The 13,112-nt window shown below is 39.4% G+C and overlaps 1 protein-coding gene across 1 annotated transcript; it reads right to left on the bottom strand.

Moving 5' to 3' along the window:
- Positions 1-4,682: 4,682 nt before the first annotated feature.
- Positions 4,683-11,879, bottom strand: LOC106083807 (plexin-A4). Its single transcript, XM_013247058.2, has 2 exons — positions 11,646-11,879; positions 4,683-11,576 (listed from the first exon to the last, which is right to left on the bottom strand). The coding sequence occupies exon 2, from the start codon at positions 11,380-11,382 to the stop codon at positions 5,284-5,286; it is 6,099 nt and encodes a 2,032-aa protein (XP_013102512.1). The 5' UTR covers positions 11,383-11,576; positions 11,646-11,879; the 3' UTR covers positions 4,683-5,283.
- Between the last annotated feature and the right edge of the window lie 1,233 nt (positions 11,880-13,112).

The raw sequence follows: 13,112 nt of genomic DNA, 5'->3' as shown, positions 1-13,112 counted from the left end.
CTTTCATTGTAGATAACGGATCGTCCAAGCATCTGGCTCAATGGAACAAATTTGGTAATCATTGCAGCTTTTATTCGATGTATACCACATTGAAAACAGACTGAGGCGATGTATACTCCCAAATGTACGTTCGTTCCTAAAGCGTATGAAATAAGGGGTTTTTTCCAATTTGTTGTGAAACAAGGAAGCCCTATAATTGTCGGTCTTCGCAGCAAGACTCTCTATGGCTATCTCCAGAGCTTTGTATAACGCCCAAAGCTCCCACGAAATGTACGACGATCTGATATCGAATTAAGATTTTAAATTCTCTGCTGTAAATTTGCCGTATAACTTCTCTGGTCGTACACTCTATGACAACCTATGTTATAGAGATAATAATTACAGTCGAACTTCTCTATGAGGAATAAAAACTTATTTTCTTCAGCCATTTTCACCTATTTTAACCTCTTTATAACGAACATCTCTATAGCGAATAATTCTCATCTTGCACAGAAACTAATCTCCCTATAACGAATTTGTCGCAAACTTTTTTTAATGAAGTTCTCAAAAATAAAAGGAACCACTTAAATTCATTTAATGTTGATAACAAACGAACTTGCAAACAGCGACAAAATAAAAATTGCTGTAAAATACATTGTATTTTTATAGACTTCCATTCCTAGTTGCTCGTATACACCAAACAAAAATACAAATTACACGATTTCGATGAAATTTGAAACAAAAGGAATTCCGAGAACCTAAAAACTTTAGAAACACAAGTAAATTAACAAAAAGAAGAAAGAAAGAAACAACAAAGTTAAAAATGTTTTGTAAAAATCATTTAAAGCTTAAAAGCAAAAAAAAAAAAAAATGCACAATCGATTGAAAACAAGCTATGTACATCACAATCATTGCTCATATACAGTTATCTTGAAATTCTTCTCTTGATTTTCGTCGTTTATTTCCAATCGTGGTACTTGATGCCTCTTTAAAGAATCGCTTGATTCATCGGTCTGTGAACTATGCTAACGCAGTTGATACAACACTGATTTTCTCCATCAATGCAGACTGGTCGTATCAGTGTAATTTGCGTCTGTTCAGAGGTGGCATTGTTTCTAAACAGCTTGCTTGATCCAAAGTAGCACCTGCTAGCCAATATTATTTTTTGTTGTATTTCAAAACTGGTGTTATTCATTTCGATTACGGTGCACAGTGTTGGCCCGTGGACCAAAATGCAAAAATCGCACGTAAAATTTGGTATGGAATAATATTCTTCAAGAACACTTAAAAAAAGATTCGAAAAAATATGTACTTTATGTACATACCTATATTGAAGTCCTCCTCCTTTAAAACAAACAAGCGCGACATATATCTTCCGTCAATTTATTGTTGTTGTTGTAGCAGTTTGTTGTGTTCTATCTTTCATCTGCTTGATTCTGTTGAGTATCAATATCCAGGAACTCTGCGACTAATCTAGGGTGCATCCACAGGGATCTGGGTCTGGGTTGAGTTAGTATGGCTAGGCAGTTAAACAGGTGACATGTATCGTCTGGTCCCTGGACACAATCAGGGCATGTATCTTGCACATCGGCATCAATCCTTGCTCTGTAGGAGTTGAGTCGGCTGCATTTGCCGGAACGTAATTGAGGCAGAACTACTCTGCCGCTTGATCTGGAGGTTCTCTCTTGTAGCGCTGAACCTCGCGCTCTGGATCCTCTAGATCTACCTTAAGGATTCTGTGCGGTGAATATCTATCCACAAGATGATGATTTGGATGGTCTCTGCGATAACAGCCCAAAAGGTATTGCTTAGACAGCATGTAGTTATGTCTTCGCACTGGTAGGATCTTTGTCTTCTGATGGAGGTGGTTCACATAAAACTAAGGAGACAGCTCGTCGCAGTTCGGAGGGCGGCATTCTGACAGATCTGAATATTTTTCCACTGCGTGTCACAGAGCTGACGAGACCACACTGGCGCTGCATAATTTACCACAGACCGTCCAATTGCTTTGTACGTGGTCAACAAGGTTTCTTTACCTGTACCCCAAGTGACTTGAGGACCTTGTTTCTATTTTTGACTTTCTCAAATGTGACGCCAAGTACTTTCGGAAACTTGATGGTCAGAATCGAGGCTCCAATAAATTGACGGTTGAACCACCTGGCGCACCTCTTCGGATCAGTCACGGTTATATCGCCAAAAGTGATTGAAATTCTGTCATCCCGTCCACCGGGGTTCGAAAGTGACTAAACTGTAGACCGCAGCTTGCCTAAACCGGCAAGCAATGTAAGTTACATTGCTGCAAGTGTTCCAACCACAAATTCCACCTATGTTCGTTGACCACCCTCTTTATTTCCACATTCAGCCCCCTGATTCTGGGGTTAGAGAGGTCCGTACAACGAATTCGCTCACCTGCGAGTACCATTGCCGGAAAATTGGACCGCACTTGGGGTATTCAACCGGCTGGTATTAAGCGAACGGCTGCTGCGTTAATGATGTCTTGGAATTTCCTCCCGACAATTAGCACATCCGAGGGGGGTGCCAGTTCACTGAAGCGGCGATAGATATAGGAAATCAGCCCAATCGGCTTTCTTCTGATTGATAAACCTCCGGCGCTCAGAGGTTATGAAATCGAGTGGTCGGTCGGTCGATAGTGAGAATTATGGGAAGGTGATCTGACCCCAAAGAGATGACGGCTTGCCAGGATACGTCACTCAGGAGATGGAATGGAAATGTCTGGCAAGCGTCTGCACCTCCTCGTAATCCTAGTGGGGGCATCCTCATTCACCGTGCAAAACGTGGAGCCTTCAATCTGCTCTGCCAAAGCCATGGCATGCTGGTCGTTACCTAGGGGAGAATGCCATGAAATGCGATGCGCCTTAAAAAAATCCCCTAGAACCAGACGATTATGGCCAGATAGTAACCCACTTATGTCGGGGTTGTAAGCTTGGCCATTAATTGGGACACAGCTACCAACCGGCGGCTATCTCCTGCTGCTATCTCCATTCACTCCATGTAGTGGTCACTAGCGCCAGACGTATGCGAGAAGGGTCTATTTTGAGCGGAATGGTGTATCACGAAGGCCAAAAATCCACCTCCATTCCTTGAGCGATCCTTACGTAGGTATTGGTCAGCTTTGTCTCCTGGCAGCGGGTTGTACGCACCGGATTGACCCGATGGAATCCTTCATCGGCAAGGGCTGCCCCCTCAGTGTACGTGTTCGTCTTTTTCGGCATGGGAGAGGTACATCTCGGAGTACCTTCTCCGGACGCTTCTGGTCCGTGCCGGGATTGAAAAGTGCAAGTTGTGTGTCCCGATTGTAACCAGGGACTACATGATACACTTCACCTGTTTAACTGCTATACACGACCCAGAGTTCCTGGATCTTGACACTCAACAGAATCAAGCAGACGAAAGATAAAACACAACAAACTGCTACAACAACAACATAATAATATTGAGGATAATTGCAAGGGCTATTTGGTAATTTAATGGAACAAAGTAGGCATTATGTGAAAAATGTCTTTGTTTTCATTTAAGAAAACGAATGTCATATATGGTCTAACGACTTGACAAAAAAATGAGCAAATTAAATTAAATTAATCGCATGTTAAAAATGTCCAAATGCTTCAACCCTGCAATCAGTAGCAACGCACCATGTGAAGGGTAGGTGTCTGGAGAAAGGAGGGAGGAAAAATGTCTATTGCGCAGAAAGAAAAGGGAAATGGAAAGACACGCGCTTAGCAGCATAGGCGGACATCCTAACCGCTGCGCTACGGTGGTTTTAAGTAGGAATAACCTGACTGAACAAGTCAAGAAGCCGATGGGTTGCCAGCTGAACTATTTAAGACCGGAAAGGACACTATAAGGAGTATACATCAGCTCGTCTGCGCGATCTAGCTAGAAGGAAGAATATGATTGGATTCTCAGCTTACTACGTATTGTACACAATACAGTATGTGCCAAAAGAGAGGAACAAATCTCCTCAACATTGCATACAAGATACCCTCGAGCTTACTGTGTGAGCAAACAAAGAAGGTTGGAAGCTATAGCTTTGAGATGAGCTGCCGCACAATGTACACAGAGTGTAATATAGAAATAAGCAAGCACCTTTGGAGCCATATAACAGCACGTCTGGTATAGTGCTATTTTTGTCTGTCGAGAGGTAGCTTTGCTCTTCATCTGTTTGATCAGTCCAAAATAGAATCTGTTAGCCAATACTATCCTTCGTATATTTCAAAACTGGTGTCATATGTTTCTGAGCACAATGGCTTGATATGTAAAATGAGATTTTAGTTTATTTATTTAGATAAAAAACAATGTCGATGCAGGAAAATGGTATAATATATATATATATATATATATATACTTCTTTACCTCTCGGCAGACTCCCAGTATTGTTGTGCCAATTTATAAACCCCTCCTTATATCGATGCTAACCTCCGCCGTGTATACCTGACCTGACAAGGGCATGCGCATACAAACAATTACATACAAAGTTCTTTTTGGGATTTTTTTATGAATGTATGTATTTTCTTAAGGATATGTCTGTATTTATGTGGCTTAGTTTGTATGTGGAATAGGCAAAACATCAATATTTGTAAATTATATTCGTAATACATTTATTATCTTTTAAAAATTATAAATATGAGTTCTATATATATATATATATATATATATATATATATATATATATATATTCGTTTTTCAATCTTTTGTTTTGTTCTGGTTGTCTGTTCAACAAGATGCTATGTTATCGAATGTTTGATGAAGAAAAAAGGAAATGCAACAAGCATGATGCTCCGATTAACATATATAAGAATGAAGGACAAAGATATAGAGAAATAGAAAGAAAACAAGGCGCACTTTCGCTTTAAGCGTCCAATTTGTTCAATTTTATAAAATGGCAAAAAGATAAAACATTTTTCTTATGAAGAGATTTGATGTTTTTTCTTGTTGAACAGACGATGGGTGTTACATTTCAAATGATTTATAATGGGAGATGTTAAATAGCGTTTTGTGTAAAAAATATAACAAATTAAAAAAACATGACATCGATTATTACTTAAATATGTTTTTGAATATCAATATGTTTTTATCTTTATTGAGCCCAAATTGGGAATTACAATTTTTATTTGTTTACTTAAGATTGACTTTTTACTCATTATCTCTTCAATATGTTTTTGTTTGCTTCTTAAAAAAAATGTTGAACACCAATTAGTTTTATGTTTTACTTTGCTTAATTGTTACTGATTACATATTACAAAATATAGTAGTTTTCACTTTGCCTCCGGGTAGAGTGAGTAATTACTCGGCGGACATGATGTTGTGAACTTGCTCAAGTTTATAGGCAAGACGCTGCTTCTGGGAAAATTCATCTTCCTCCAATGTGACAGCCAACTGTTCATTGTATTTGACCACATATGTATATAATTCGTGTAGAGCGCAATTTGTGTTGAATTCAGATGTGTGTAGCCTAGACTCCTCGGCCAACATGGCGTTCATATCTTGATCAGATATTGGGGGCATTTCTCGTATGTCGTGGTAATAGCGATCTACCCATTTACGATATTCTGGTATGTCTTTAGCATAGAGCAATTTGGAGCTGGGCGAATCTTTTCCCAATCTGTGATCGGATGTGGAACACGAGTCCATGAAAGTTTGTGCGACTACCGAAAGACACGAATCGACTATGTTCGATTTGTGGATATCGAAAACGAAATTAGGATTTTTTATGAGGTTTACCCAAAATCTTAATGGCAAACTATTGCTTTTCCATGTGTGCACAACCTCGGGGTCTGTGATGCCATGCAATAATGCTTGGTCATCAAGGAAATCGAACATGTATTTGATAGCCAATGGCAAGGCAGAACCTCGATGAGCTGTGCTGAAAATCGTCTCAAAGAGATCATCCACAAATTTCTGCAATGTGCCTTTCGTAGCTAAAAGTCGAGTTAAGTAGATTTCGGAGACAAGTTTGTTGACGCGTTCCCCTTCTTTTTGCACATCGTTGTCGTGATGTTTTACTAAATGCCAATATTTGACGCCATTTTCGTGAATATCGTTGTTTAGAGGACTGCCTGCCCTGCTGAACGTAGGCGACGAAGAAGTATACTTAGACAAATTCAACGTTTCATATTTATGAGATTTTTCATTTTTGTCGGATAAAATTGAGAAGTTGTATATCGAGCTTTGCTTTGGAACTAAACTTAAACCGGCTCCATCTGGAACGTTATAATGCTGTAAAGTGTTTAACTTCTTCCATTCATTTTCAGTCTTTGATGTAGTATCCTCGTCATAAAGGATAACACGTCCCGTTGCTCCGGTACGCCATTCAAGATCCAAGTCATCCTTTCTAGGCTTTTGACTAGCTGGTATGTTGCGATATATGGTGTCAAGACATTTCTCTTTTACCTGCCCTATGGTATCACAATCTAACACTTTGACTGGAACATTCTCAGTATGTGATGGCAGCATTTCAACATTGTTACAAAAGATCTGTTGCTGTATTATGCTAGCATAAACTGTCATTGGCCTGAAATCGATCAGCTGACGAATGAGCTTCTCTTCGCTCAGCGAATAGCGTGCTTCGTAAGTGCAGGCGTCGACGGGACCTTTATCCACTTGTCCCTTGACAGCACGGAAGAGCATGTACAATGGCTCGCCGGCACATTCTTTTAGAAATTTATACAAAAGGAATGTAAACCATGCGCTTAACATTTTTTCGGCGACACTCTCTGTTCGTCTTAACAAAAGCTTAGGATGAGATTTTCCTTCTATGCACTTTTCGATCAGATCCCCAAGTAATGTCTTCAAAATATCTGTGCAATACTCAAGTTTTGATTGGAGCGTAACCATAATTAGTGAAGCTACATTAACCCGCTCCCTCATGGAAAAGTATCTATTCGATTCGAGTGTTCGTATAAAAAGCAAAAGGAAAGTCTTGTTCATAATGAGCTTGCCGAACAACCGAAGACCGTTTTCTTTGCGTAGCAACTCAGGTCTTTCCCATTGCAATACAATGTGATCTTCGTGGTTGGGAAAAAGAATTTTCATAGCATACGTACAATAATCGAGAAAGGGTATACCACCGGATGTTAAATCTCCTGTAAGATCTGTCATTTCAGTTTGAAGTTCTGCAAAGGCTTCCTTGCATTCTGCTGCTACTCTTAATTCCAGTATATCCATTTGTTCTTGCATGTTTCTTAGGACTCGATTGGATTCCGATGTCTTTTTCTTGTAGGCTATCAATAATGCGACGAAAATTAATAGCAGTAATATAACGCCAGATACGACAACAACAAAAGCATTTTTCCCCAAATCGTCCATAATGTTTGGGGAGGCATAACTTAAAACGCCTATACGGTACTCCAGTGATCGTCCGATGCGCACGACAACTTCTGGCCCTGAGCCATCTTTACCCTCCACCATACTATCGTCGTCTGAGTCGTAGTTGTCACCACTAAACGGTTCTGAAGGCGGTCGGCATGTCAACTGTTGTCGCGATAAAGACGTTATATTACAAAGCTTCTTTCCAATAAAAACTTTCACATCGTTTTCACTACAAGCCCGATCTAAGTGCCGGCCATTAATGGTTAAGTATTCGCTTTTGTAGTATTTTACACGCTCTTCAAAATTGTAGTAGACTGGGTTGGGATACAATTCGTAGTAGTTGTTAAGTTTAGCTGACAGATTTTGAACGTGTAGCACGTGATCCATTAGGAAACCATATTCCAACTTTTGTGGATTTTCGGCTTCCAACATATCGGCGGGATTCGTCTCCACGGTGGGTGCATCACAGATCATTTTATTTGGTAATTTTACTTTGCACTGGCTGAGAAATGTTTTGTTGTTGTATATTACGTACATACTTGGAGCTTGAATATTATCAAAATATTCTCCTAAGACAGTTATTTCGGTGCCTCCGGCGGGTATGCCTTTTGGCACTTTAATTTGACCACCTGATGGCCCGGAATACACTTCTTTAATAGTGGGATCGAGTACGTACTTAAAATTATATTCGTTGAATTCCCGAGGACCATTATCGAAAACCATTTTCAAGCGCCCCTCTATAACTCCTGGAGAAGAGGATGTGCTGCAAATTGCCTGATTTTCATCAACACTTAGAATTTCACATGGTAGGCGATCATTGATAAATGCTTGAATGCGTGAACCAGAGTTCAAATATTTTCCAATTATCCTTATCTGTGTCCCGCCTGAGATTGGGCCGTGTCTAGGACTAAATGTTGTAATTTTTGGGTCAACAAATTCATAATCTTCTTTCGATTCCCCACGATAGTCTCCTATTTGAACCACAATTCGGCCACTTCTGTACATTTGTTCTCCAGGACTATCGACAATACATACAATCTCTTTCGTGTCCACATAATATTCCTCAAATGGCGAGCAGTTTATACCGGCAATTCGTACTCCGGAATAAATATCTGTAAATTTCTTACCTAGGTTAATACCGCGTATAGTTATGTTGGTTCCTCCTTCCCAAGGCCCTGTTTTAGGGGAAAAGTAGTGAATTTCAGGATTCGGACACGTTTCCATTCTATTTAGCCAGTCGGTTTTTCCTTCGTTGTTATTTTTGTTGCATTGCTCTTCAACCTCACATGTGTTTGTCGATGAGCACCAACCACAATTGTATTTCTGCGCTAAGGCTAAACACATGCCGCAACTGTCGGCCATATCGCGGCAACGATATATAACGACATGTATATCGTGAGGATTGTCCAAAGGTTTTGAACCACCCCAAATTACAGCAAATGTCGCAGTAAGATTTGGTGAACGCGACGTGTACTGAAATTCCATGCTATCACAATAAATTGTATCGCCTAATAATTGAGCATTTAAACTGGTGACGCGTCCTTCGATATTGAATTGGCAAACAAAACGTGTCTGGACAATAAATTGGCCTATAATGTGAACTTTAACTTTGATCGATTTACTGGTCCCTGCAGCTACAAGAATCTCGCTTCCATCGCCTGTGGCATTAATTGTTGGACAAAACCCTGGTCCAGATCGGTAGCTGGGACCTATTCGGCTAACCCCCGTCACTAATATATCATTGCGACAATTTTCCGCTGTGTCGTGCGTACAACGATGTGCCTCCACGCACCAATCGCAAGGAAATTCCGAAGAAACGCATCGGGTACAAGAGGAATGGGTGCTGCAATCGAAAAATGTAAAATCTGTCGACACTAGATCAGGTCCGTTACGTGTGCGAACGGATAATTTGGCAGTGAAATGATGTTTTCCCTGTCCAATCTGGGGTAGCATATCAGTACGTGGTGTTGTACAGTTAACACCATTGCGTTTTTTGGTTGCATTGGTAAATAGTGCTTTTTCTTCGGTGGTGAAAGCGCAAACCAAATTCTCCTTTAATTGTGGCAAGTGGTCAATTATTAATTCGAGAGTTCGGGCAGTAGTTCGTTGAAGTTGATGAGGCATTACACTGGTTATAGTTGTACATTTGCCTGTCTTGTAATTAATCCAATAAAGAGGATCATTGACATCATCTTGACATGTAGATCGCGGTGAACATTTATTTTCTAAGGAACACCAGCCGCAATAAGGATCGTGCGCTCCCAAACATTCCCCACATGTCTTATATCCACTGCAGTCATAAACTTTAACCTTGGCCACCTGCGACCTCGACATGACATATAAATGCATATTTTGATTGTCAAAGTGCATATCTCGTTGAATGGGAGATCTGACGTTTATGGGAATTTCAGCGTATTCATTTGCTATGGTGCTTGACTCGACAACGATTTTTTTCAAATATCCGTTGCCCGTTCCAATAAACACAACAGTATAACCACTGGCACTTGTTGCTGCTATCGATGTAAGATTATCCTTAAATGTGGCCACGGGAACGGCAGTGATGGGTTGATCTCCACCAAGAGGAGAATTAACATCCAATCCACAAAAATCCTCACCAATTGTTTGCAGCTTGGTTGGAACGCACGGCATGTTAGGCGAAATAAAATCAAGACCTCTGGATCCGACACCATTAAAACATGATTTGATATTTTGCATAAATTTTCGACGAATGGCTTTCAATGAATATATACACAAGGCGGAATTGTCGGTCGATTGGTTGCCACGACCTTCAGAAAATACTGCAAAAAGGACATCGTCTTGTGGTGTTACTGATAAACTTTCAGCTAAATCTGAACTAGGCTTGTCCAAATAAGCAGCTTGCACCAAATTATATTTGGTTCCACCTTGGTCTGTACTAATACAATCTACAGGAATTTCAGTGTACGAGTAGTAATTCGAATCCTCTTGGCAAATTCGAACCAATTTTGTAATATATTCTTTAGGATTTGAGTGGTGGTTGTGCTTTAGTTGTGTGGTGAGAAAATATGAAAAGCGCTCGGAGCTAAAACCATAAACATACGTCACAAGATATCCTTCTCGAGCATACGAATTTATAAACGTTCGGGTTCCAGTTGTAACTGCAGAGGACGCAATTTGAAACATTTTTGTTTTTTCTAATGACCGCGACGCAACCGCTGGTATTTCGCTGCGATATGGTGAATTGTTGGTATACGTAACGCCAACATACATAACATTTGTTAACGGATGTTGAGGCGGTCCAGGGGCAATAAATGCTACAGTCGAAGAGTTGGCATCGTTCGCCACCACAGCGTCTGGAACTTCTTGTTCAATTATCGAAACATTTTGCAAATTGTGAACCGTGCAGTTTCCTTGAAAAAGGCTGCCACATACTATAAGCCGCGATGTAGCACGGTCAATTAATAGTACCTTGTTGTAATTATCAGTGGGCTTGCGTATGGCGTGTACAGGGCAATCCAAAATTGAACATTCAACCGAGTCATTTTTTGGGCCGGTTTTTACACTTTCATGTACATCCAAATCTGGTGATAATTGATATAAGTTGTTTACACCGCCCACGTAAACTCGTCCTGTAACTGTGTCCACAACTAAATGATTCAGTTGTGTGTCAAATTGGACCTTCTTCGTTATAAAGTTACTCATGTTTTTACTGCTTCCTGCTGCTGGCGACGAAGCGGCGGACGATGGCCCGGTGGAAGAGTCACCACCATTACTACTCGGTTTAGTTTCTAAGCTAAACGGCAATGACTGATTGAACGATGGGGGGCTCGATGTATTGTTTGGATCTTCATATGTAAGTGCAGCCGATTCAAAGCCTTTATATGCAGAACTCAAAACTGCACTAGCGAACAAGTCTGCGCTACTGCTCGTCCCAACCGAAGCGGGTGGCACTACAGGGGACTGAGCTTGAGAATCAGATTTTTCTACTGTTGAACTTGTTAATGATATTATATTATAAATCTCTATGCTGGTGACATGTTGTACCACAAATGCCAATATTACAATGACGCGGCAGGACAGATAAGCAAACTTCATGTTTCGTCAGTCGTATGCAACAGACGAATTTTCAGTCATATATTGGTTAGGCTTACGTTGTGTGGGGGGTGCCCCTATTCATGCACAACGATTTGGTGTTGGTGGTAGTTGTGTTGGTGATTAATCTCTAGAGGACTACTGAAGTGATATGAAATTTGCGTTTGGATCGAAATTTTCAATGGAGTTGTGAAAATCTGCTCTCGGAGAAAAAAGGATTTTTCAAAATTTGTATGTATTTACTTTGATAGTGAAGAATGCCTTACCCATCTCTATTGCAGTCGTCGCCTGCTATGGCGTTTGCAGATTTAATACATATCTTTGTTCACATGAAGAATATTTATATCTTATTTATGATTCAACGCTGACGGTTGCAATTAAATCTACCTACGATTACGATTTCTATTTCTATTTAATTTGATTTAAATTCTTTTTTTAAATTTAATCTCTGCTTTTCTTTTTCTTATTCTTTTCTGTATTTCATTTCTGTATTTCTTTAGGGAGGGATCGACTAATCGATTATTTAACTTTTGGTTAAAAAATCGATATTGTTTATATATCAATCGAAATTGCGGTGCAAGAAATCGACCTGTGTGAAGTTAACGATAACTCAGACGATGGTGGTAATACAGGGTGACTAGAACTGTAAAATAAATTATCTTTAAAATTAAAACCATTGAAACATGAGTTACTATCGTCGGTAACTTTCGATAATAAACGATAGCTGAACATACAGGTTGACATAAAATAGTAAAACTAACAATTTTAAAACTAAATCACTCAGCAAAATTATGAAAATAAATAATATATGACATTTTTACAAAAAAAGTTGTAACTATAATTCATTAAAGAGGTTTCAAACTATACAAAAAAATACATTATGGGAAGAACTTATATTTTGGATACAAGAATTTCAAGCGATATCGTCACAATTTATCGGAAGAGGAGGTCAATACCATGATATAAGAACTAAGAAGGTAGGGTCACTTGCTCAACAACAAAATTTTTCTGTGCAACCCTGGCGGATTGTTTAAAACTCGAAACGTCAAATGCCGAGGTTAGAAGAAGAAAAGAGTTTAATAATTTTTTTGGCCCATAGAGTTATTGTTTTGTTCACGCACCGATGAGGGACAAATTCAATGCTGAGTTAAAACGTATACCAGACTTTTACTTCCGTAAACGAGACAGCACATCAAGAAATAGAAGCCAAATCAATTATGTGAAAACTGTGATAGTGAAAATATCAAATCGTTCATGCAGAAGATTTGTAATTGACACGAAAACAACAAAAAAAAGACCATAAAACGGCCGTGGAGTTTTTCTTTTTTCAATTTCTTGAAACGTTTTTATTTGCAAAAACCAAACCTGAATAAAAAATACAACCAACGTTCAGTTTTTCGTTTTCCAAGGATTTTGTTTTCATGTAAACAACACACATACACATGAAAGCACACACATCAGTGTTTTACATTGGGAAATTTGTCAAATTAAAACAATTGTACTCAGATGTTCGTATGACCATACCTTTTTATGCCATGGTCAATACCATGGCATAATTACCAGGTATTGTACCGTAAACTGCTGAGTAAATTTTTTTCTCTGAATTGCATTATCTGTCAACGAGTTTTGGTTGTGTGTGTGTATAATAGTTAACACTCAAACAAGTAAAAATGGCGCGATCTAGTAACTTACACAAAATCAGAGTTGCACTAATCACTGATTTTGACAGATAG

The sequence above is a fragment of the Stomoxys calcitrans genome, chromosome 2 (assembly GCF_963082655.1).
Source record: "Stomoxys calcitrans chromosome 2, idStoCalc2.1, whole genome shotgun sequence".
In the NCBI taxonomy this organism is placed as follows: Eukaryota; Metazoa; Arthropoda; class Insecta; order Diptera; family Muscidae; genus Stomoxys; species Stomoxys calcitrans.
This window is presented reverse-complemented; position numbering and strand designations above follow the sequence as displayed.